Source organism: Neodiprion lecontei, chromosome 3 (assembly GCF_021901455.1).
Source record: "Neodiprion lecontei isolate iyNeoLeco1 chromosome 3, iyNeoLeco1.1, whole genome shotgun sequence".
Lineage (NCBI taxonomy): Eukaryota > Metazoa > Arthropoda > Insecta > Hymenoptera > Diprionidae > Neodiprion > Neodiprion lecontei.
In genome coordinates, this window is record NC_060262.1 from 42,860,451 (window position 1) to 42,886,273 (window position 25,823).

Here is a 25,823-nt window from a genome sequence, read left to right on the forward strand (position 1 = left end):
TTAAATCTTGATTGTGAGTAACGTGTACGGCATTGGAGCACGTTGACAAATATTTCTCTTGTTTTCACACCACGGATGGAGAAATGTATGACATTGAATTTGTTAGTCATCCGATCATGGCTCTTCCCTCATTACACGTCCCGTTCCTGTAACCGCGTGCATTGCCACAATATGCGGGTGGTCAATTTCGGCCTGATGTGGATCTAGTCCATCCCTTCGGCTATAGTGTAGGGCTACGTATAGATTCATTGTTTCTTTCGCCTGCAGGGTGAACTCAGGTTCTCCGGCAAATTGAGAGGGTAGTGTGGGAGAAGAGGGAGACTTAGGGACGATGCCTCGGACGGGGGGACGTGGTATGCAAACACGACGAGATTAAAGGAACCAGCGGTCCGAATTCCTCCGACCACTTACGATCGAGAATCTTGCGACGGCTTACAGGCAGTCTCACGATGCCTTACCAGAGGTATACACCAGCGGCCTGAGCCCTCATTCGCATTCTTACTACTTACCTACTTGCGTACTACTTTTTCTCGTTTTTTCCTTCTGATGGCCTTTTTGCTGTTTTAGCTCATCTCCCCGCAACTTTCATCAATTTAGTTTATTACAGCACTTTTCAAAATCTCCGTCGAATCTGGACGACGCGTTTCGTCTTGCGTCACGATCCTTCTTTGCTGTAAGATGATTTTGATTCGTAAGCGTTAAGCAATTATGATAAATTGCTGAAACTTGCAAATGGGAGATTGCGCAACGTACCGGGCAGCTGCGGGAACTTGACGTTAACAAAGAAATGAGAATACCGTTTTGCATTCCGTGAATTAACTACGGGCTGCAACTATATACAAAGGTTCGGTCGTTCGCTGGTTTTTATCACTGTCAGGGATAACAACGATTTACCTACCCCCCTTGCATTCCGCCCTTTCTCCCTTTCTCCCTTTTTCTCGTTTTCCGCGACTCTTTCTAAAGGAAGGTTTTCCTCCGCGGGGCACTGTAGTTCCCGCCCGTCCCTCCCTTGATACGAGGGGAGGCAGCACCCCCGGCCACCTTGCGTTCGGGAGTATTTCACTTTAACGGCCCCCCGGGGGATTGGCTGACCCGTACGCTCCCTTGGTTGACCCTCCTCGCCACCATTTCGGCATAATGGAGCTTTACATTACTTATTCCCTTTTCATCTGTCCACGTTGTATATATCTACCTATACCTACCTACCTACCTATCTGCCTACCTAATCCATCGACTCGCATACCCATCGACCCACACACCTACTTTCGCACGCGTGGAAACATTTACTATAATTGTTCACACGCGTGGTTTGAATACAATTAGTATAACTGCACGTCTGTTATATACATGTACATATTCTACATGTATTCATAACGGAAAAAGGAATTCTTTCTACGTTATTCAATAAGAATAATCATGTTTGTCTAAGTTTATTTATTCGTTTAAAAAAAAATTATACCGTCTGTGGGCCTATCGGTTTGTGCTGACAAACTCCTGCGTTGATCTCGGAAACGGCTTGGTGAAAACATCCAAAGCTTACAGGATTTTTCAACGAAATGACGGGCATGACAAAATTGCCATACCCCGTTCAATTTGAACTTCCGGTTCTGCTGAAAATAAATCGATTTTGAATATTTTACCAAGAAACATACACTTTTTCCTCTGTACTACATTTTCCAAATACACGATTATGTTTTCCCAATTTTTAATATATATTTTTTTAAATAAATAAAAAAATTTTGGTTATAGAAATTTTTTTTCTAATTTTCGGTTCGAACCTTTTTCATTTGGCGGCCAAGTTCTATCGGTTGCAGATTTTTCACTCGGCCGTTTTCGGGAACACCGCGGAAGTTTATCGGACTGACCGATAGACTCTTTTCTTTTCATGGTGATGAAATGTAAAAAACCCATCTTTTCGACTTGTTAATGTAGTAGGCCTAAACAAATCGCCGTGTATTTCAACTTGCCGGACCCCAAATTTATACGGCTCACTGCAGTTTCCCTCGAACTTCGACGGCATTACCTACTTGCTCATTCTGGGGCTGATAGCACGATACTGAACCGCCATGGAGGATGGACATCTGACAAGGTTACGGAAAAGTAGACCGGACAAGTAGTTTACAACAAGGAGAAAATATGCAAGCAAATTGCAGAATCAGAAATGCCTCAAGAATCTACTTGAAACGAAAACCTCGAGTCCGGAACAATTGCCGATAATCGAGCGACGAGTAGGTACGCATGACGTAAATATTGACTCATCATCGTCAAAAAAAAAATCATTGACCTTGTCACGAACGAAAAGAATTTAGAATTATCTCTAAGGATATTAATTCCAAACAAATATTTCTTTCTTCATTTACATAATTGTGACATTGGCACAATTCAGCACGTCCGGAAAAAAAAAAAAAAAAAAACATTGATATTACTACAAAATAGAAAGGAAATAGTGAGATAAAGATGGAGTTGCAAGAAGGCTTTCATAATTTTGTTGATCTAGTATTTATTTATTTTTTTTTTTTATGATAAATGAGTTTTGTGTTGTTCTCAGCCCTCTCGATTTCAAGACAATACTTTTTTATACTACAAAACATTTCTCTGGATCAAAATATGTGAATAATGACTGTTTTCAAATTGGATTTTTTGGTTCTCATACAACTATTTTAATCATTTCATTTTTTATTCAGTATTATTTTTACTCCAGTTATATAATTTCAATTTTCTACAGTTGGACTTCCCATCACAGGTTTTACAAAAAATAGGACTTGTATCTTGTGCTGGCCAGCATTTTTCACTCGTGTAAATTCAAACTTCACACTTGTAAGGAATCGGCAACGTATACCTTACTCGCTGCAAAATATGTAGGTACAGTGCAATACGCTACATCCGCATAATTTACGAGATTAAACGATTGTAACAACTTGCTCAAGCAGCTGAATCCGCATTTCAATACTGTTTTCTGAGCTCCTGGGTTGTTACTTATCCTTAGCGGAAAGAAGTTTAAAAAAATCGACGTTCAACTGATACCCTGTGATTACTTGCAAAAATTTGGGTTACTTCGGATAATGCTGAAATTGAATGTTTTACACGCTGTGCCGACGTAATGCTGAGAGAGAAAACGAGTTTCAAGTCACTGCGGTCAATGGTTTAAAAGATACCTACGGCTAAGAAACGACAAGTTGTTGGATTTTCTTATTGGTTTAGCCTTTAGTGTCCTGCTTTAATTTTCTCAGTTTTTGGGATTCCAATTAGTGGGATATGGCTCCTAAGAGTCGGTTCTGTGCGAAAAACATTTTTTTTTTTTTCTCAGCACGTAATTCGCTAGTAATAATTATTTTGAATAAAATACATCGACGTAATTTTGCGACAGCGAACAATCGAAGCTTAACAATAATCGAAATGGTATCGGAGAGATTGATTCATTTCTCTGTCACTTCTCGTATTATTTATTTTTCACTATTTTTATTGCAAACCAAAATTGGTTAAAACTCACGGGAGTATGAATTGCATCGCATGTCTCATCCTGTTATGGTTATGGCACTGATTGCCAATGAAATACGCTCGACCTGTTGGTGGAGCGTTTCGAAAGTCTAGTTCAGGCATATATAAAAATAGAGAAAGGGGAAACAAGTCCGGAATCGAACAGCCTAGGCAAACACTATATTACCAAGTGATTGACTTGTTATTCGCATAAATTTTTGTACATGTACATACGAAGATTGAAGCAGAAGTCCTGTTTGTTATTTTATTTGAATTTCGAGGTATCTAAAGTGCCCGAAAGTTTAAATTTGCTCTTTTCATGCTAATAACATTTGTGAATAACAGACCGTGATTAAAACATACTTGCCCCTCAATTACATTTCACCCATTATTCGCAATTTTAAATATTTCCGATGACGGAATCGATCATCTCGCTATCTTATGGCGCGAGAAAATCTCTACGAGTAGACGTAGAGCTAGGTAAACGACTATATCATATGGTCCAAGGAGATTGGAAGCAGCCATTTCTCGATGATATTGATTAGCCGACGCCCTCAGTTAATGCCGGGTTCGTTTTTCTTTTGTCCCTCTCGCTCCCCACGTCCCTTTTCACCCTCACCGCAGTTCTATTCTCATCGCACCTTTCTCTCTCGCTCTTCGTCCCTCCCCCCCCCCCCCCCCCTTGTCCTTCTCACCCACTCTATCCTGCTCTCTTTTCTGTTGTCTCAAACGCCCCTTTCCGACTGTTCTCTTTGATGGCACATCTTGAGCTAAATCATTCATCAGGCAAATACCGGGGCTGGTTTACTTCTTGTACACATTGGCGTAGAAAATGAACGAAAGAGAGAAGGGGTGCGATACCGGGTACCACAGAATGTATGGGGCACAAGGTTGCGAAAAATTTATATTGCCAATAGATAATAACAAAGATAAGCTCATTTTACTCTGGGGCTTAGTCCCCTGAGAGTCGCATATGCTGTACAAATTTATAATTATTTATATTATAATGTAATGCTATGTTAAGAAAAAGAAATAATGGTTTTGTTCGCGAAAAAAAACAATAAATAATCCGATCAAAGTGAAGAGTGAGGGAGAGGGGGGGGGGGGGGGGGGGGGGCTGGAACGTACGAAGGCCAAAGGAAAAGAAATCAAATATTTACGTGGAAGTAAATTTCGAAACTTCTCGAATTCCGACGAGCTTCGAGGAAGAATTGAGACGAGTGCTCGTGAAGTGAGAGCACAGGGCTTTGTCCTGCCTAATTAGGTACTGCATGAAATTTAGCCGCGAAAAAATATTAGGGATAGAGTTCAGTTCGTACAGCGAGAATGGTCGATACGACAATTGTGATATGCCGTGGGTGGTAGCTGCCTGTATAAGGGTGAGTCGCATTGTTCCCAGAAGCTTGGGAAGGGACGAAAGTTGGGAATACAGAAAAGCGGGAATATCTGCGTTGCAGGGTGGGCAAACGTAGCTAATTATGAGTTCGGGGGAGCACGGGAGTGGCGGAAAGAGTCTAGGGTGAACTGACGGTGCAACGAGTCTCGCGTTTCGCAAAAGGGACGAGCGTTATTAATACGCCATCTGCAAACCACCCCTGACTTGTACCGTTTTTCCTCATTTCTCTCATTTGCGTTAGCCATCAATATTGTCTCAAGCTCGCCCCACTATGCAGGCCACGTATCCTACCTATTATTATATGTATAGACTATGGTGCAGGCTCAAACCATGCCCTGAGACTTCGGTCAGGCTCTTCGTGGCCGTCCGAGAAACCCCAGCGAGGGAAAGAGCGTGCGAGAGAGCGCGAGAAAGAGGGAGACGCCGAGAATGGGACAAGAGTCGGCAGAAGTACTTTTCGACACTCGCACGTCTTGTGCGTATGTCACGGAAGTCGGATGGCTAAGTTCTTAATTTTCCAGTTCATCGGAAACTGCCTACACTGCCCGAAAAACAACGAATTATTGTTTTTGTGCCCAAATGAGTAAAAAATAAATAAAATAAGAACAATAATAATCAGTTCCGCTTGTTTTGACATGTTCAGGGAAAGTCTGGCTGGGAGACAACGAAACAACGTGGAGGACGGACACTGCTTTCAAAAGGATGCCGAGCCTCATATCGGCGGGCGGAGGTGGTGCGCCGCACCCGCTTCCTCTTCTGTCGCCACCTATAGCTGCTCCTGTTAGCAGTCCTGATCTCGGAACGTCCGCAACGCTTCACGCCAAGTTCGGGATTTCGCCAGGTCAGAAAACACCAGATCTAGAACATATTTGCACTAGGGACAAACTCCCAGGCTCTGGCAATTTTCATTTACTCGGGGCATTTGCGTGATTGGCGTGCCGTAAAATGCCGTAAAATGCCGTAAAATGACAGTGATATTCCAATGATCAGTCAAGAAAACCTGTGTACAATATTTATTTTTCGAATTTCTGCTCTATTTTTCAAAGAACAGTATGCTCGCATAGGTATGTTTTTTTCCTGGATCACTCGAAATAGGCTTAGCTTATTGATGTTGATGACAGGGTTTTTTACGAATTCGATCGATAATACGTTACTTCTCACCTTGAGTGTCCAGTTTCAGGGGGGGGGGGGGACGTTTTCTGTTCGTTTAATTGTGTTGAAATGTAATAGCGGAAAGTAGGTATAATATACAGACAAAATTAGTGGTTATTCCGGGCAGTATGAGCGTCGTTTCGTGCATTTCAATGTAATCCCTAATACCAGGGTCAGCTTGGGGGGGGGATTAGACTTTCTTGAAGACTGTAGACGGAACACCAGACAGCCGGTTCACGTAGAACCTAGGAGGAGCGAGAAGCTCGTTGAGGGTACCATGAAGTTCTGAATTCCATCCCTATCTAGAGAACCGCGGGATTGGTCAAGTGGCACTCTTGGAAACGGGGTTTCCTCCCCGTTGAAAAGCTCTTAAAGGGGGTGGGCATCAGCCCCTACTCTTTAAATAATGCAATAAGGGTGATGCAATTTTACCGACCATCCGGCAAACCCCCTCTTCACTCTTCACACCTCTCGATAAATCGTTTTCCTTTGAGGAGCAAATTGCTAAGCTGGGAAAAAATTTCAGGTACGCGGCTTTTGCGTGAAAATTGTTTCAAAAATCCGATTTCGTGCGTGAATCCGCCAAGATCATCTTATCGTTAATAGTCCTCATAGAATATTTCCCGCCAGTGTGGTGTGTGAGGAACTTGCATCGTGTGGCACAGTGTATACCTAGCGGTGAAATAAATTTCACTCCCTACCCGTGTAGGCTCTCCTTCTTCGGAAAAGAATCGTTTTTCTCTCCCTCGAGTATTAAAATTCCGTTTATTTAGCCAACTGAAGTGAATTGTTTTATCGCCAGAAAGACACTCCCCGCCCTCGTTCGCCCCAGCGTCCCTACAATTTCAATATAGATGCGCTACCCCAACGGTTCGTCATGCAAACAAGAGCGTGCTTGAAATGCAACGATATTTGTGAAGCTCGGCTATACAGTTTTTATAAGATTCTTGTCACTGCAATGTGAAGTTGCAAGCGGACTAGCATTTCAGTCCCGATTGTAAGCATCTCAGGACAATGATGAAAAAAGGTTGATGTCTGTGGAAGAGATAGCAGGTACATCCCATGCATGTGCATTGAAAATAGCTTATGACACTGATTGATCTTCGGATGAAACGGGACATCGTGAATCAGCTACATACCAGTCGACGTATGTACACGTATCTATTGAACGTACATGTCGGGACTCGGTTGCGGAGCGATGGGGCTTCTAAATTTCACCGCGGCTACTCAAAGCAATGTTTGACGTGGAAATGTCGAACGATGCATTAAACATGGTTGAGACAGGATGGGTGGACGAAGGATTGCCAGGGTAGAGCTAAGGCTGGCCTTTGCCATTTGGTCCGATTCTGCGGTTCGACGTTCAGAAGAATATTCAGATCGCAAACGGAGCTAGCCGTCTCCTTGTGCGCCTACGTAATTTCTCTATACGGGTGTGCGTTCAATATTTATTCAATCAAATGAAAAAGATATTCACCCTCCGCCCCGAAGGTCCCAAATTTACAGTGGGAGGCGAGGAGCTCCATTTCAGGAACAGTTTATTCAGGAACCTGGCGCCGCGGGACGAGAAGTTCCTGGATACTCGGTGTGAGGACCTTTGTTTATTCTGGAATGTCATTAAAATCAGATTACATCAGTTACGATAATTGTACGTTGTACATTATCAAGGGCGGAATGAAGGCAATTACGAGTAAGGTTGCTTTCCTCTAAACAAGTTCATGATTTTTATTTTCATTCTATTCTCTTGTTCCAGTCCCTTTTAAAATTTGCCTTTTCGCACATGTGAAGCGAGGTTAAAGTTACCGCTTATATGCACACTCGCAAGCGAGCGGACGTACAACTTTCCGGACGCTTCACCCGGCATGAAATCTGCCGCAATGTCTCACCCGCTTTACATGCGCGAAAAGGAATTTTTTCAAGGGGGCTTGAACAAAGAGGGTAATCTCATACGGTCTGCAGTTAAAGCAGAGCGTTTGCTGAATCGCTTAATAAAATGCATATAAAGTCAGTTTGAGATTCATGATAATAATAATAACAACAACAACAACAACAACAACAACGACGACGACGACGACGACGACGACGACAACAGTAATAATAATAATAATAATGTTTATTTAATCGGCCGTGGAGCCAAGACTCCTTGCGGCCGTCCAATAAGACAATACATAGAACAATGAAGTACAGTATAAATATATAAAGAACAGACATAAGTAAAACTATAAACAGGGTTTAAATATAGTGTAGTATTACATACACAACATAGCTCACATCACCCACACATCGCACATTACCAGCAATTATAACTCAGAGATAAAAAAATCAAAATAAAAATAAATTATAGCAAAGAATATAGTAGCGTTGTGCGGTATATGTGATGTTTTTAATTAATATTCCCGATATCTACGAATCCACGCGAGTGTGGGAGGAAAAAATAAAAAATGAAGAAAATTACGAGGGAGAAGCAAGGAACAAATCGATGAATTTACACGTGCTGGCGATATTTTATTACCGGGACCCCTTTGCCCTCCTTCGAATCTCGTAAAATTGATGTTTAGCAACATATTGATATCAGCCTGTTCCTCGCCGGCAGTCAAGTCACCCCAGAGGGGAACTTGCCGTTTTTCACGACAAGCGTGCGGTACTTTTCCGTTTCATCTCTTCTCTTTCTCTTCCTCCCCCCCCCCCCCCCTCCCCCCTCCTTCTCGCTCTTAATCTCTTGGTGTTTTTGATTCCAATTTTTTATTTTCTCTTTTATTATCTACCCCATTACATTTATACCTTGCGCTGAAGACTGTATCACACATTCTTTTCAAGTCAACGAGAGTGTTGAAGTCGTTTCTACTTCATCTGCGTTTCTTCTTCTTTTCTGCAATGTTGTCTCAGGAGAGTATACACCCCCATAGAAAAATTAATTTTAAATATATTCTATTATCCATTTTATTAAAAATGACTAGAGGAAAACACCCATAGCTTCTAAGCTGGATCCAAGATTAATGGAAGCAAGTGAAATTTGCAGAATATTTTTCACACTGACACGGAAGTATTTTCTCAAACTTTGGACGGGAAAAATGTATGTTCTTCGAGAAATCTGGAAATCTGAAGTTTTTTCGCGTTTACATTGACTCTCAAACACCTCGATATTTTTAGCATATTACAACTTCAAAGTTCACTTAAAGCTGAAACGTTCCTGCCCCAATGTTTTAACTTGCATGGCATATATTTTTTTATAGTCATAATTTATTGAAACTATTGTCAGTTTTAACTTACATTTTATCAACCGCTAACATGTAGACGGCTTCGAACAAAACATCTCCAAAATTTCACCCCCGCTCTTATCAACGAAATGAATCATTTTACAATTGCTTGAACCTGTTCTGAAAATGTCAGAGCTTTGGTCAGGTCCGTTACACGTGGAATGTCCCATACATACGAATTTGACGCATGAGAAAAGGACGACAAAGAAAAATAAAACACTTTTCGAGTTCACCTCATTCTAATCAACTGGGTTAATTCTGGATACAAGCTTAATTCGAATTGACAAACTAGAAAAACGTTCACAGATCGACAGGTAACTTACGATCTCGAGGAATCTTTAACACCTTCGCAACATGATGCCCAGCAACGATAGTCCTCTATCAGAGAATCGACTATCGTCACATTGAAGGCCTTGCGCCGAGCGCCTCTGGTCGACGGAGATCGTTACTTTTCTCCGTCATCGGTGTCCAACTATTATATTATTCTAACAAATTATTGATCCAAATCTGTAGAAACAAAAGCCAAGACGGTGATTTCTTACGAAAGGGCAGTTTCTTAAGTAAAGTAAAAACAACCCTTGACTTCTTTTCACACCTCTACATATGGTTATGAGTAAATGTCACATTGAGAATAACTGACTAATGCCATCCGGCTTGGCGCTATTGCACGGTAGGCGTTCAGTAGAGAGTTGAAAAGGGTGAGACTGTGAAATATTGGCAGGAGCAGATTCGTACTATTATTACCCGTTGTAAAACACGTCGTAACATTTGGCCGAGGGTTGCTTCGTTTGCCTTCACCCAGAAAGTTTGCCAGCTAGCTGGAACACCCTGCGCGCCACAAATACGGTACATATACAATATACACATTATACATGTATACATACACACACACACACACACACACACGCGCGCGCGCGCGCGCGCTGTATCGCCTATGCCTTTGAATAAGATCGGGAGCAAACTACGCGAAGAGGCCACAGAACAGATCTACACCGATAAGATATCGAGATACCTGATCTTGCGGCTCAAATTGAATGTTGATTCAGATATTTACATCATTCCGTTCATGCACATATATCATGCGCATATATCTACTGCACCTGCAGTTATCACGAACAGTTATTATGCTCTCGTCGCTACACATGAAACATACGTGATGATTATATTTGTAAAACAAATTACTATTATTAATATTAACATTTTCGTAATCTACCCAGATTTATGTAATAATTAACGCACATATATATTCAAGCAAAAAATTTGAACGATTATCTACATATTTAATTTGTCAATTGCTATAAATTCCAATCAATCTTTATTTTATAAGCCATTTATTCATCCGTCCCCCTCTTATTCATATACGTATATAATGTCGAACATGTAACGATTCTATAGTGAAAACAGTTTGATTCATTAAGTCTGTATATTTTAAAATGGTTTTATTTGTGTTTTGTCTGTAACTGTTGGGTTTGTTTTTCAAAATTAGTGTATCTTGATTAATTCACAATTTTACAATTGATTGCAAAAAACTTGAACCTACACATTTTGTTCGATATTAGCAATTTGTAATATACACCTTGTAGGTACATGACGTCCCGTCGACGTTAAATATATCTGTTCAATAATGTTCATCGTCATGAGCTGCCACTCGTTGTCTTCGTCCAACTTTTTATTACGATGTCTTCTTCGAAATTTTTACTTTTTAAAGATAAGTTTTCTGATGAACTTATATAATTTAAACTGAGTTTCCGAATATGCGTTCACACACGTTAACAAAGTATGTTTAACATGTCCTGCACCCAAGGCAGGTGCAGAGCGAAAAACTCCTTCTCATTCCTCGAGAAGGAGGAAGAAATTATGTGAAGGTGGATACACCCCGTGATTGACGCTGAGAGTCAAATTTCACTTTGTTGTCATATCGAAATTCAGGCGGGTATATTTGAATCGTTACACATGACTCTGTTCATGTTTTAAAATAATTTACGCGCCGAGTGCCGTATAAAAGGAAACTTACTCCTCGACACAATTAAGACACTATTTAGCCAACATAAGGTAACGACAGGAGTCACAACGAACAGCACGCGTCCTATGATCTTCAACAAAGTTGGGCAGAGTTTTGACGTATCGGCGTTTCAGGATTCTTGATGTCCCCGATGTACTCCAGAAACATTGTGTTTTCTCAACATGCAAAAACTATAGTATAAATAATACTGAAAGTTAAAGTAACGCCAGCGTTGCAATGCCTGATTCTATATCTTAGAGTTTGGACGACAAAACATATAATTGAATTTTAGAAATATACGAATAAATGAAAGTTAAATGTGTTGAAAAAAAAAAACAAAAAAAATGTAAAATACGCGATAATAGATAATAACGAAAAATCAAACAAAATATAAAGTACGTTGTCACTTAGCCTAGCTGGATGTAGCTATAAAAGGGAGGAGAAAGCATTAGCCAAAATGACACTGCAGTTTTTCCACGCACCCGTTTCGACGTGCCAACTCGGACCGACCGGTATCGTAGCGAATGATCGAGAAGCTGATTTTCGTTACCCAAATGCTGGCAGTTAATTCACCGATTTCGCGTCAGGATATCCTTTACGAATTTAGACAGTGCGTGATATTTCAAATTTCGCACAAAATTGACTCGTATTCCATCGTTTTTCACCAACGAAGTATATCCCCTTAATTATTACTTCCACGGTTCATACATTGTACCGTATTACAGTTGTCATGCCGATAACGATGGTAACGGTGAAAATGATAACAATGATCGCGACAATAATGATCATGATAATGTGACGTGTAAAACGAAGAATGGGATTAGAAATGAGAGAGAGAATAGGAATACGAAGAGCATGAGAATAAAGTAGGAATAGTGGGTACGAGGGGCGCTCGCTCGTTCGCCGAGCTGCTGACCTCAGAACTCACCTCAATTTGCGTATACGCCGCTGTCCGCCCTATCTAAAATTATGATCTCAAGAGCCACGCTGGTGAGCCTTGAGTGCACGCTGGCCCGCTGATGCCTGAACCGCGGGCTTGCATACCGGCCGTGCCGGAGCCCTGCCGACTGTCGGCCGCGTAATCGATTAATTAAAGGAAATTACTTGTTAGAAAGGCGATTGGTCAGTAATTCCACCCCTTGGAAATTCTTAGATTAAACTTGGCGAGTGTCCCGCCAGCTCTGCCACTCGCATCCCCGTTCCACCGGCTCCAGAATCATTTCACAGGTACCGGTTTTGTCGCTTTTCCGGTCGCCTCCTGCCCCCGGTATTTGTTATTCGCAGGAAGAGGCAGAATACTTGAAGCGAAAAGGAAGTGGTGACCCGCGTCTTAACTCGCGTGGGTAATTCCCTGCTTTCCAGCCTTAGCCCCCGCCGCCGTTTTCTCAGTTTCTCCCCCTCGTCACCCTCGACCAGGTCCCTCGGGCAATCTTTTCAATTTAAAGTCAAGTATTACACGGGTTGTATTACGTTATGGTGTATACATAGAAGGGCGGTGCCTCCTATAAACGACGCTCAAAGCGGACCTCGATCACGCCTCTTAACCTCTGACCTCCTCATCCTCTCCCTTTCCCTTTGTCGCCTCCCGTTCTCTTCCTGCAGCCGCAACTCTGCTGACCACCGCCGAGGTGGTTGCGGCGGTACACGCTTCAATAAAACTTTAAAATGTAATGTTTGGAATCACGCGGATCATTTCTGCAAACGCAGAGTATCCGACCCTTTGAAGGGTTATTAAAAATATATCCCCTTCTTTGAAATGTCCTTCTCTCTCTTTGACTTAATTTCAATTTCGTATCCACCGAGCGTACGATCTTCCACTGAATTTCAAGCCGCTCTGATTATAAAAGGCATCATTCACGTTAGCTCTACGGGCCCGGTAATATTCTCCATTCATGTTTCGGGCGTTCGGGTTTAAATAGCGAACGTTGCAACGGTAAATTGAGGCATCGAAAGTTCAATACGCAGACTCCTCGCAGCTGCGGATGGTTCCTGACTACAACTGCTGCAGTCGTATCGCTTCCCGATCCGTCGCCCTTCGGCGTATCCTCCCTCCCCCCCCCTCCCCCCTCCCCTCCCCCGCTCCCCTGTCCTTCAAGGATGCGATAATATTACTTCGAAATAGTTGATTTCCCTTTTAGCATAGTTTTCACGAGAGATGGGGATCACAGATCCGGGGAACGCTCGGATGATCGTGTGCCGGGGCGACGGGCGGGGGGGACTGGGGATTCGGCCACCCGGCGACAGTGAAGTTGGTCTAGCTGGCGCTGACCGATGGTCGGCATAGCCATCTGCCGGTATGCCCTCATACTGACCAACCCCCATCGGGAATTCTCCGCTCGTGTTAGCCACGTGCAGACCCCGTTGCCCCCCGTCCCTCAATCAATAACCGATTGAACACCCCCGTTCTTCCTACCCCCAAAACCACGATATACCTATATTTTCAAGTCAGCCGCGAGCTCGGGACTGTAGGTAGTGGAAAACGAAGATCAACGTTATGCTAAACTGAGGAATTCGAAAGTGCAGGAAAATATCGTCAGCAATGCTGAAAGGTTATCATTCTCTGACGGTGTTTCGTCACGAGAAGTTTGTGTAAAGACTCAAGTAAACGCTCGGTAGTTTTGGCAACCACAAATATACCACAAATTTTTCCGTAGAGAAAACGGTGAATGTGGTCAGGATTTCTAGATTTCAATTTCCAAGGAATGTAATACTCTATCGGATTCTACCAGGGCTTCGAATTCAGTTTGAACCGTCGAGTTTCCAACAAAAGAGTAGGTTTTTTTCCAAGTCGTACTGTAAATCACTTTTACTTCTAAAGATAACACGAACTCTCCAAAATGTTATTCTCTGCAATTTTCGTTTCTAACAGCTTGTATAGTCGAAGCTTCTTCATAGGCGAAGTTGCCTCGTAGTTTTGAATTGAACCCTTTTTATTTGGGTGAAGGATAGAGGTTGAGGTTTTCTTGAATAAAAAAACTCTCGCGTTTGAGCCATCGAATTATGAATGTTTATTGGCTCTTGTGGGAAAAGCCTTGCGGCATAAAAACCCACGAAGTATGAACGTGTATTTTGTAAACGTATAAAAGTATGTGTCGATTGTGTATATGAATGTGTATATGCCGATTACAGCCCGTTTGGCTCGCGCCACCGCGATCTCGAGTTCGTTTCGTATTGTGATTTTTGTTTTATTCGATTCGATCGAATTTCGTATGATTTGCGTGTATGGGCACTCGGTCCCGTGTAGAATGAGAGACACTCGGGCCGTACTCATCTACCTTACTCCGTAGAGCGAACGTGTATGAATGATTGGTGTTGGTAGTACACCAAGAGCGCTCGGGCTCGTTGTATGATGGAAGGGTGCAAGACCCTTGGTATGCGTGTATGGGCACTCGGTCCCGTGTAGAATGAGAGACACTCGGGCCGTACTCATCTACCTTACTCCGAGGAGCGAACGATACGAGAGGATATTTGGGCCTCTCGTCTTTTGGTTGTGTTACGAGAGAACGCACGGCGTCACTCACGATCGTCACTAGACGGACGACTTAACTCGACTGTTTTAAAAAAATGCGTGATGCGCGCTCGCCTCCTCATCTACGCGAGATTTGGCATCCCTGCGGAGACGAATCGTTCGAGCGCGGCTCGCACTCGAGATTGCAATGACACGGGCACAAAACGACGCTCAGGCACTGAACACCCTCCCCCCGTTGGGAGTGCTAACGAACAAAATTATGCAAATAGTAGTACATGTCATTAACCTTATTATAACTGATCCTTTTACAGCGATTACCTTAAGTCTAAAGTTGATATTTTATGCATAGAGTAAATAATTAATTGGAATATGACCTTGAAGAAATATCCTTGGCTTACATCTACATAGTATATTGACTGAATATTGCGTAAGTATGAATCGAAAACTCGAATTTTGAAAAATTAGAAAGAATCAATTGTAAATTTCAACTGAGAAGAGTTCGAAAATTATCGTTTTCGTTGAATTCTCCCGATAATCTCAAGCGCTTATGGGCAAAGCGCAAATCGATCTCGTGTTGCGTTTGTAGAGTCCTCGAGTCGTTTTTACGGTGACCACCCTGACTACGCCATCGTCTCCAGGATGTAGTTCCACCACTCGACCCAGTCGCCACTGCATACATGGTTGGTTCTTGTCAATCAATAGGACTACCGTGTCCAGCGCGATATTTTTGGTCGGATTTATCCATTTCTGTCTCTTTTGTAACTCGCTCAAATATTCGAGTTGCCACCGGCGCCAGAATTCTTGTCGTGTCTTAGTGATTAGTTGCCACGAGGATATTCGGTTGTCTGGAACAAGCGAAAGATCATTTTCCGGCAGCATTGTGAGCGGTCTTCCAACAAGAAAGTGCGCGGGGGTTAAAGCAATTGGATCGTTTGGATCTGTGGAAATAGGGCACAATGGGCGCGAATTGAGAATGCCCTCAATCTCGATTGCTAGAGTAGTCAATTCTTCGTACGTAAACAAAAAATCGCACATGACGCGTTTAAGATGGTGTTTACACGACTTTACAGCCGCCTCCCATATACCCCCGAAATGAGGTGAGAGGGGCGGATTGAAATGCCACTCAATTTTTCTGGTCGACGTAAATTCGTACAGTTGAGAACGGAAGTCTTCGGACTCTCTGACAGCGTAAAATTCACGAAGTTGACTGTTCGCGCCGACGAAATTCGTCCCATTGTCCGAATAGATATGGCCCGGAATGCCCCGACGACTGACGAATCGTCGTAAAGCCGCTATGAACGCGTCTGTTGACAGATCGCTTGCGATCTCGATATGAATAGCTTTAGTCGACATGCAAATAAATACGCAGCCGTAGACTTTAATGCTGCTCCGATTCCGATGTTTCTTTTCTTTTGCGAGTATCGGACCGAAATAATCTACTCCCGTGTGGTAGAACGGCGGTGCATTGTCTACTCTAGATTTTGGCAAATCGGCCATCTTGTACGTCTCTGGTTTAGCCCGAAACCGGATGCATCGCACGCAACGTCGCACGACTTTACGTATTTGATTTCTGCCGTCTAGTATCCAGAATCTTTGCCGGATACTATATAATGTCGATTGGATCCCAGTGTGAAAGAATTTTTCGTGCGTGTGACGAATCAAAAGGTCGGTTACGTGATGTCGCGACGGAAGAAGGATCGGATTTCTTTGATCGAGCGAGATATCGGCCTTATTTATACGACCACCGACGCGAATCAAGCCTCTCTCGTCGACTCGCGGATTCAGAGATCCGAGTTTTGCGCATTTCACCCTTTCTTCGGATAAAAGACGATCGATTTCGTCTTGAAAGTGCGCTTGTTGGATTAATCGAATAACGCGATACTCTGCCTCCTCAATTTCCTTGATTGTTAAAGCGCCCTTGACATTATTGTTGGGTGAGAAACGTAAGCAGTACGCGACGACACGAATCAATCGTGTGTATGACGAGAAATTTTTGAAAATTTCTTCCGATTGCGATTGCGAGAACATGCACAATGATTTTTTAATCCCCGGTAAATCCTTCTGAGGCGTTACCGCGACTTGCGGCCAAACGGATTCGGGCTGAGTTAGCCACGCAGGCCCCCGAAGCCACGAGTCGTTATTTAAAAATTCCCGTGGAAATTGACCTCGCGATAACGCGTCTGCCGGATTCTGATCAGTCCGGATGTGCCGCCACTCCGCGTCTTTACTGACTTCCTGTATCTCTGCGACGCGATGTGCCTCAAACACCTTTAGGACGCTCGGATGTTTGTTTAGCCATTGTAAAACTATTGTCGAGTCTGACCAGAAAATTGTCTTGTCCACGCGAAAGCTCGTTACCTCGAGGACTTCGCGATATAAGCGAGCAAGTGTCAAAGCGCCGCAGAGTTCGAGTCGAGGGATGGTTTGATCTTTTAGCGGAGCCACCCGTCCCTTTGAACAGAAAAGTCTTACGCGAATTTCGCCGTCCTGCTCGCAAGAGCGCACGTATATACAAGCTCCGTAACCCGTCTGACTCGCGTCGCAAAATCCGTGAATCTGGATATCGATTGGGTTATTTGTCGAAACGTATCGGTCAATCTTTAAATTGTTGATTAATGACAGTTGTTCCGCGAACGATCGCCATGCGGAATCTAACGCGCTGGGTACGGACTCGTCCCATGTAGTTTTTGCTTTCCAGCATCGTTGCATAATCACTTTCGAGGTGAGAATCACCGGACCGAGTAAACCGAGGGGGTCGAAAATTTTCGCGATTTCTGATAAGATATATCGTTTTGTGACCTTCTCGGAGGGCTCGATACGTTTCACCGTATAAAGGAAGTCGTCATTCCGCGCGTTCCATGATATACCGAGTGTTTTGTGCACAGGATTTTCGTCTGTCAGAAAATCGATATCTGCGGTTTTTTTGCTCAAATTATTTAGGGCCTGCGGGTGATTTGACGCCCATTGTCGAATGTCGAATCCGCCACGCTTCAATATTTCGATCACTTCGTCCCGAATTTGTACGATTTCCTCAAAGGTGTTTGCCCCTGATAACAAATCGTCGACGTATAAGTCGCGCGTTAAAACCTCGGCCCCCTTAGGATAATCCGCGCTCTCATCGCTTGCAAGTTTTTGTACGGTTCGTATCGCAAGAAACGGAGCCGACGACACGCCGAACGTTACGGTGTTTAGTTCGAATACGCGAATTCTTTCCTGTTGGAGCCAGAAAACTCGTTGGTACCGACGATCGCTGGGGGCGATCCAAATTTGTCGGTACATTTTCGCGATGTCCGCGGTAATCACAAATTTATAACTGCGAAATCGTAAAAGATGCTCGATTAGTTTCAATTGAATAGTCGGGCCGACCATCAGCGTATCGTTAAGCGACACTCCCATGCTTGTTTTGGCGGACGCATCGAAGACAACTCGGGTCTTCGTCGTAGCGCTTGTCGCCTTTATGACCGCGTGGTGTGGGAGATAATAACCGGGTAGCGATTCGTCGACAACGAGTGACATATGGCCTAGTTCTATGTACTCATTCATAACGCGATGATATTCCGCTTTAAGGACCGGGTCCGCGTTAAGCCTTTTTTGCAAGCCAGCAAATCGTCGCAAAGCCATAGATCGCGAATCACCGAGGTCTCGATCGGCGCTGCGGAACGGCAGACGAACGACGTACCGTCCCGACGGTTCGCGAGTGACGTTTCGAATGAAATGAGTTTCGCAGCTTGTATTTTCTGATAATTTTCTTTGACCAGCGTTTGCATCATCGAGCAACCAGAATTTTTCGATTGTTTCCTTTAATTCGGTTAGTTGGCACGACGTTCGTTTCCCGACCGTCGTGTTTGATTTTCCGCCGGCAACGGCCCAGCCGAGCTGAGTTTTCTGTAAGACGAGATCGCAGCCGTCGCGGGACAAATCGCATTGTCCGATCGATAATAATGACAACGTTGTCCCTGACCCGATGAGGATGTCGATCCTTCCAGGCAAATGGAATTGCGGATCGGCCAATTTTACATTCCGCGGTAAGTCGATTGATTCGCGAGGAAAGATTTCGTTCGGTACGTTATCAGCTATTTTCGGTATGACCAGAAACGTGAGAGTTTTGTTGAAATTATCGTGTATCGAATAAAATGTACATTCGACCGCGCCTTTAGAAATTGTATTTGCGTCGTCGATCATTCCTACCGCGATCGTGCACGCGCGTATCGGTAGTTTCAATTCTCTCACAAGATCCTCCGTGATAAAATGCGCTGTCGCACAAGTGTCTAACAAAGCGCGACGTTTTAGGTATTGACCGCGTGAGTCTTTGACGCGTATTTGAGCGCTCAGCATTAACTGCGACTGTAACGCCCTTGACGTGAAGCTGTATGTAATCATTTTGCTACATGTTAAATTTACCTTTGTTGTCGACTTAGGTGTATCCGATGGTATCGTTTCTTGGGTCGCATGGGTGGATGCAGCAGGAGATTCGTTGTGCAAAAGAGTGTGGTGAAACCTGGAGCAGTTTTTGCAATGCGTCGAAGTGCATTTGCCGCGGTGCGAGCGCAGGCAATTTTTGCAGAGCGATGAACTCTTGACGAAATTCCACCGTTGATGAACCGTCATTTTTTGAAATTCGCGACACTGGTATATGGGATGACTCTCCCGTTTGCACACTACGCACTTTGCTGACGTGCCTATCGCTAACGTACGCGCGCCATTTTCTCCGCGTCGTGTCTTGATTCCGCTTTGATCTTTATAATTCGGAAGCGGTCGTTTGTAATTGGTCTCTGTTTTGGAACGCGATACATCTTGTTCGAGCGTATATAAACGAAACGCGGTCTCGGAGACGAATTTGTAAATTTGCTCGAGCGTTGGCGAGGTGTCGAGATTGAGCGTCTCTTCCCACTTCACCCGAATATTGTTGGGTAACGCGCGCTCGATTATCCGGACTAACAAGTGTTCATCTGGTATCACGTCCAATGACGCGAGCATGTTCACGTGTTGGCGCATGTCGTCAACGAGTCGCGCTAAATCTTTATGTGTCGCCTTTTTTACCGCGGGCAACTCGAGGATCGCGTCGAGATGTTTTACTATCAAAATTCGAGTCTTGTCATACGAATCTAGAAGTAACTTCCATGCCGTCCCGTAATTTTCTTCGCTCACGTTGTAAATGAGAATTTTATTTAACGCGTCACCCTCTAGGCAATTTTTTAGATACAAGAATTTTTGTAATTTCGTTATGTCTTCGCGAGAGTCGATCATTGTCAAAAATGTATTTTTAAACGATAGCCACTTTTCGATGTTGCCGTCGAACCTTGGGAGGTCGGCGACCGGCAATTTAAGTCGACGCGTGCCGTCGATCGGCAGCGACGTCACGTTTGCTACACCGGGATGTTGTGGTGCTGTCGATGATAAATCTGTCTCGATTTTAGTTATGATCGCGTAGAATCGATCTTGCAACTCGTCGAAGTCATCGACGTTGTCACCGTCTCCGTCGGTTAATAATGCGAGTTCATCGTGTAATTCCTCGTATGTTCGAAATTGTTCTTTTACACGATCCGCCCGCATTTTTATGTTCGCGGGTTCAAAATCCGCGTCCTCCGTGAGTCGCTTAAGTTTGGTAATGTTCGCCTTTAAAGTCGCACGCTTTTGATTAATAAACTTTACGCGGGCAGCCATTTTACTGAGCTTGTGCGTACAAATATTTGAGATCTTCGAGAAAAAACAGGATACGACGTCTATGCGTTCGATGTCGAAGCTGGACTGATTTTCAAGGGTCGGCTCTAAGCCTCTCCCCGTGCAGCGCGTATCTTTTCGAAAACGCGCGCGAACTCGTCCGTCTTTCACCGTATAAGATCAAGAGAGCGAGCGCGGCCCGCGTCAAGTGTAAACAAACCTCCCCGTGCGACGGTTATCTTTCAACGCCTAGATATCGAGACTCTCATAACAGAAAACGAGACCTATGTTTTATACACGTGATCGTCGGATATATGCATGCTACGTTCTTCACACAAAGCGTGCGTTGGACCGAAATGTGTTTTCGACTACGTCGAACGTTATGAACTATAGAAAGACGTATGACGCCAGAGAAAGTGTATAATACGATATTAAGAATCTTGTACCGTTTGTGTACTTATCTTTTTGTAGATGATGATCGTTTTCCATCGATGGCGAACTGGGGGGTGACGAGTTTGGAGACGATGGCTGGCTAGTCGAAGAGTGGCACGATTTATTGAATACGATGCACGTTTGCACCTTTTTCTTCTTGTCCTCTATGCGGGCGTGTGTTCGTATCCCGATTCTGACACCAAATTTGTATAGTCGAAGCTTCTTCATAGGCGAAGTTGCCTCGTAGTTTTGAATTGAACCCTTTTTATTTGGGTGAAGGATAGAGGTTGAGGTTTTCTTGAATAAAAAAACTCTCGCGTTTGAGCCATCGAATTATGAATGTTTATTGGCTCTTGTGGGAAAAGCCTTGCGGCATAAAAACCCACGAAGTATGAACGTGTATTTTGTAAACGTATAAAAGTATGTGTCGATTGTGTATATGAATGTGTATATGCCGATTACAGCCCGTTTGGCTCGCGCCACCGCGATCTCGAGTTCGTTTCGTATTGTGATTTTTGTTTTATTCGATTCGATCGAATTTCGTATGATTTGCGTGTATGGGCACTCGGTCCCGTGTAGAATGAGAGACACTCGGGCCGTACTCATCTACCTTACTCCGTAGAGCGAACGTGTATGAATGATTGGTGTTGGTAGTACACCAAGAGCGCTCGGGCTCGTTGTATGATGGAAGGGTGCAAGACCCTTGGTATGCGTGTATGGGCACTCGGTCCCGTGTAGAATGAGAGACACTCGGGCCGTACTCATCTACCTTACTCCGAGGAGCGAACGATACGAGAGGATATTTGGGCCTCTCGTCTTTTGGTTGTGTTACGAGAGAACGCACGGCGTCACTCACGATCGTCACTAGACGGACGACTTAACTCGACTGTTTTAAAAAAATGCGTGATGCGCGCTCGCCTCCTCATCTACGCGAGATTTGGCATCCCTGCGGAGACGAATCGTTCGAGCGCGGCTCGCACTCGAGATTGCAATGACACGGGCACAAAACGACGCTCAGGCACTGAACACAGCTCTATGGAATTTCTCTGGGTTTCTCCCCGAATGTAACAAAATTTATTCGGGTCGCTGAGACGTCAACGGATCTGTAATTCGCTAACCGTGTGCATTAAAAAAAAAAAAAAAAAAAAAAAAAAAAATACGCAACTATTGCATACACTCTGAATTCGGCTGATCCTGCTGGAAGTAAATTGCACAAATTCCACGGCCTCGCGTGGAAGGCTGGACCGAAAAAAGGCATGATCTAATTCAGAGTTATTACTGAAATGAAAAATGAGTAGGTATTCTTTACAAAATGATCACGACTCAAACCTTATTTTCACATCAACTATTATACATACTCCAACGAATTGATTTTTTTGTGGAAGGTGAACATTTGAGCTTTGTCTCGAGCATAAGTTGACCTCTGCCTGACATCTCGTTTCTAACATCCGAACGGCATGAAATAGTGAAAAGTCTCGATGCTCGAACTTTAAAATTTGAATGTTTACAAATCCTGACGTAATATGCCATTTTTCTTGCAACAGACTTTTTGACCATGCCGAAGCCTTTCAGACAAATCTGCGTTTTGTCAAGTCAAGTTAAAAAGTATTTTTTGCTGTGCAGTGCAATTAGTGTGCACTCTCAGTTATTGGTACCGAAAAATTTTTCGTTTCAAATTTATGATCCTTGATTGTTTTGTGCTTAATTTATAGAATCCAATCCCCTTGTGATCCGTGAGGGGCCAGGATCGGCTGTATGGCTTGTTTTTATAAATACGAAACGGCATTTAGGAGAAAATTGACCATTTTTCCATCGTTAATTTCTTATAACTATTTTCATCACCCCTCCCAAATAAGCGGACGATGCTTATAGTTAAGATTAAATTCATTAAAAAAATTTACCTTTTCTTCGCCAAGTCAGTATTGTACAGGCCAAACAAATGAAAGGAATATAATTTAAAAGCATCTACCTGGAGGTAGGCTAGTCAATTTCGGAACTATTCGAAAAGTATTCTATAACAGGGAGTTAAAGGCGGGACGGACCCATCCGAAAGAAGAAAGGACATGCAGCGAAGAAAACGGTTGAAGAGAGAACAGGGAAACTCAGGGACTAGCTATGCTCGGGTCAGATTTTGTTGATGAAACATTTTCGAAATCGTAGAGAGATGCTTACGGTCGTCTCTTCCGAGTCTTTCCTTACTCTGCGAAATTTAGGAACCCTTCATCCCAACACTTTTCTTAGACTCTGACTCACAATTGGAAAACGTGCCGTTGCATCGACTTAAAATTTCCAAGGGTTATTCGTCCTCAATTCATGTATGGACGTTTTTCATTTCGAAGTGTGCCAACCTTTCGCCTAGCGTAAAAATGGAACGGTAAAGTAAGAAATACAAAGAAAATTGCGCATTTAGGAATACGGCGAAGATGTTGTGAATCTGTATTGTAATCCCTGTGCCGCATTCCATATGCTTTCGAAGCCTCGGACCTCTGGATCTGGTTTCAAATTTTCAAGTGGGGCCCCCTGTAGGCCAGGAAGCGGCCGGTAATTTTAAGCAGCCCTGCAATTAGCGAGAAAAAAGCTGAAAGATGATTTTCCAAAATAACCTGGCGAGGACAATGGAGGGCAATTTCCCGAACACCAGCTGCCAGCACCTATCGTGATTTATCATCTGGGCTCCACTTTTCCCTATACTTCTACCTCCCACCCTCTAGGACGGCTTTGCAGTGTAGGTAGATCGACAGAACCCTAGCCCGGTGCTGGGCATCGCTAACTTTGGCGAGAAATACATACAAGCCTGGGAATATCGTGGCACGACGTGTCACTGGCTTGAATGAAATTGCCTCTCGCGAATCGATAATTTCTTGGAAATTGGGAATCTGTCGTCGACGTCGAAGCGACCGATTCTAAAATTTTCAGAATTACAAAATTCTTGGCCTGATCGAAAGTCGAAGTAAACGTCGATGCTGTGTCACTCGAGCACTTTTGTACGTACCTGTTAGATTCGCATGGTTTCTTGGCATCTCGTCAGAAACTGTCGTACGCAGAGGGAACAATGCTAATGTATTATCCCGAACACCCGGTTCCTTCGTTACGTGTCAAATATCATCGCGCTACCTACTCACTGTCAGCCGAAACGGGTTCTATCCGTGAGGCTTCGATCGGTCGAACGGGCCCTTCTCGCTGACCGTGGGGTCAGCCTGGCGGCGCTCGGTGCCTCGGACGGAGTTTCGTTGAAGGGCTCGCAGAGCCCACGTCCAGGAAATCCAAGACCCCGGCATGTGGCGGGGGAAGGATTCGAATAGCATCAATATTGCCTACCGCGTTCCAATTCTCTTCCAGGAAACATTTGGTGAAACCGGCCGTGCTCAAGCCAGCCGAGGTAATTCCGTGTCGTGCGATATCGCTTACAATTAGACACGGGAGTACATTTGATGGCCCGCGCTTCAAACGTGAGTGGCCACTTTTATGAAATATTCCCAACAAGGATTATCGTATTTGCTCTGTAATGATAATTGGCGGCTGTATATAAAACTTGTACAATGCAAATTCTACTTTTGTTTTGGTTACTTATTCTTAGCCACCCCCTTCCATCCCCGAGTGCTTTGATATTCCGGTAATGATATGCGATTGGCGAGCGACAGCGTTGATAGGGGGCACATTATAATCCAGACCGTGCAGGGATCCCGAAACTTTTGGGAATCCGTCGTTTCAGCGACTGCACATTAGTTTCACGTAGATCGAGTAGACGGTGTCTGAAAATTTTTCACCATTCTTGTGCCAAGGCGAGTCCTCTCGTTAATATCCCGACACTGGCAATAATTCACTCGGTGGCAACAAATGGTTCTTACCGCGCGGCACGAGGCTCTCGATTTACTCTCCGCGCTTCTCATTCCCTTCTCTTCTCTCTATTTTCGTCCATCAGTCGGACGGTACACAGTTCGGCGCAACTTTATGCTTCTCCCTCTGACCAATTTCCAATACCTGCATCCGAATTTGAGCAGCCACCCGATTCCCGGCCCCAACTCCCACGCCGTTCTGTTGCACGCACGAATCTCGCTACGCGTGTCAATAACAATGATAACAATAATGATAATAATAACAACAACGTCAGCAACGACAATAACAACGCTTCTGGTACTGCGGCGGCCATTGCTGTTCGACGTGGAGCGTTGATACGCAGATGCGCACAGTCGTGTTTCGTACCACTGCAGCACTGGCGGTATATTCTCTATGCATTCAGAATCCTGCATACATACCCTGGACCTATCCGACGTGGTATACCCACGTACCGGCGGGCGGGGGACGATGATTCAATTCGACAATGGTCCATTCGGCTGGACAATGCTTTTCTTGGTCAAGCGAAGGGGTGGTCGAGGGACAACGGCGGGGGAGTGGAAGGAAGGCGAAATGAGGCTCCAAAATAAGGACGCCTGCTCCTGATGCCTACTCCCAATCGTCTCTTCAACATTTTCACCGTTATTCCCCGGTCGATCGAGTCTCGCGGTTGAATTTGAAAACATGGATTTTCTGCAAAAACTTATAACTCCGTACATTTTCACTCACCTGAGCAATCTAAAAAATCACTGCTTGTGATTTGAATATATGTTGATTTCGACAGAGATATTTTGTATGCGTAGCGAGAAAAAGACCTGGTCGATATGAGGTGAAAAATTATGATCAGCCTGACGATAATTTATTCAACCACTTACTCCGCGTGAATAGTACCTGTCTTTTCTGTAAAAAGTTTGAGTACCCTGTAATGAAGCCATACTGTGAATTTGGAACTTGTCGGTAACCAAATGGTTTGTAGAATGAAAACTGATGGGTGATGATACGACCTTTACTTTTAAATATAATCATTATTGATTTCTGATAACAATATCCAGCAAACTGAAATGAGTTTGGCAAATCTACAAGAACCCGTGTTGATTTGACTGATCTTTTCGAATGGTCATAATAATTTTACTTTCTCGATCATGT

The 25,823-nt window shown here is 43.8% G+C and overlaps 2 protein-coding genes across 5 annotated transcripts in view; one reads left to right on the forward strand and one right to left on the reverse strand.

Annotated features, from left to right (window-relative positions):
- LOC124293394 overlaps nt 1-25,823 on the forward strand; it is a 124,309-nt gene that overhangs the window by 52,661 nt on the left and 45,825 nt on the right. For both annotated transcript variants that reach the window (XM_046734236.1, XM_046734237.1), the window contains exon 3: nt 5,517-5,714. In XM_046734236.1, the coding sequence (XP_046590192.1) occupies nt 5,517-5,714 (198 nt within the window). The remainder of the gene's footprint in view (nt 1-5,516; nt 5,715-25,823) is intronic.
- Nucleotides 14,178-25,823, reverse strand: part of LOC124293393 — a 36,314-nt gene continuing 24,668 nt past the window's right edge. Inside the window, exon 4 of one of the 3 annotated variants that reach the window (XM_046734233.1) lies at nt 14,178-21,822. In XM_046734233.1, coding sequence (XP_046590189.1) covers nt 15,288-20,414 — 5,127 coding nt within the window. In that variant the 5' untranslated portion in view covers nt 20,415-21,822 and the 3' untranslated portion in view covers nt 14,178-15,287. The remainder of the gene's footprint in view (nt 21,823-25,823) is intronic. The other 2 variants (XM_046734234.1, XM_046734235.1) reach the window with 2 other exon arrangements.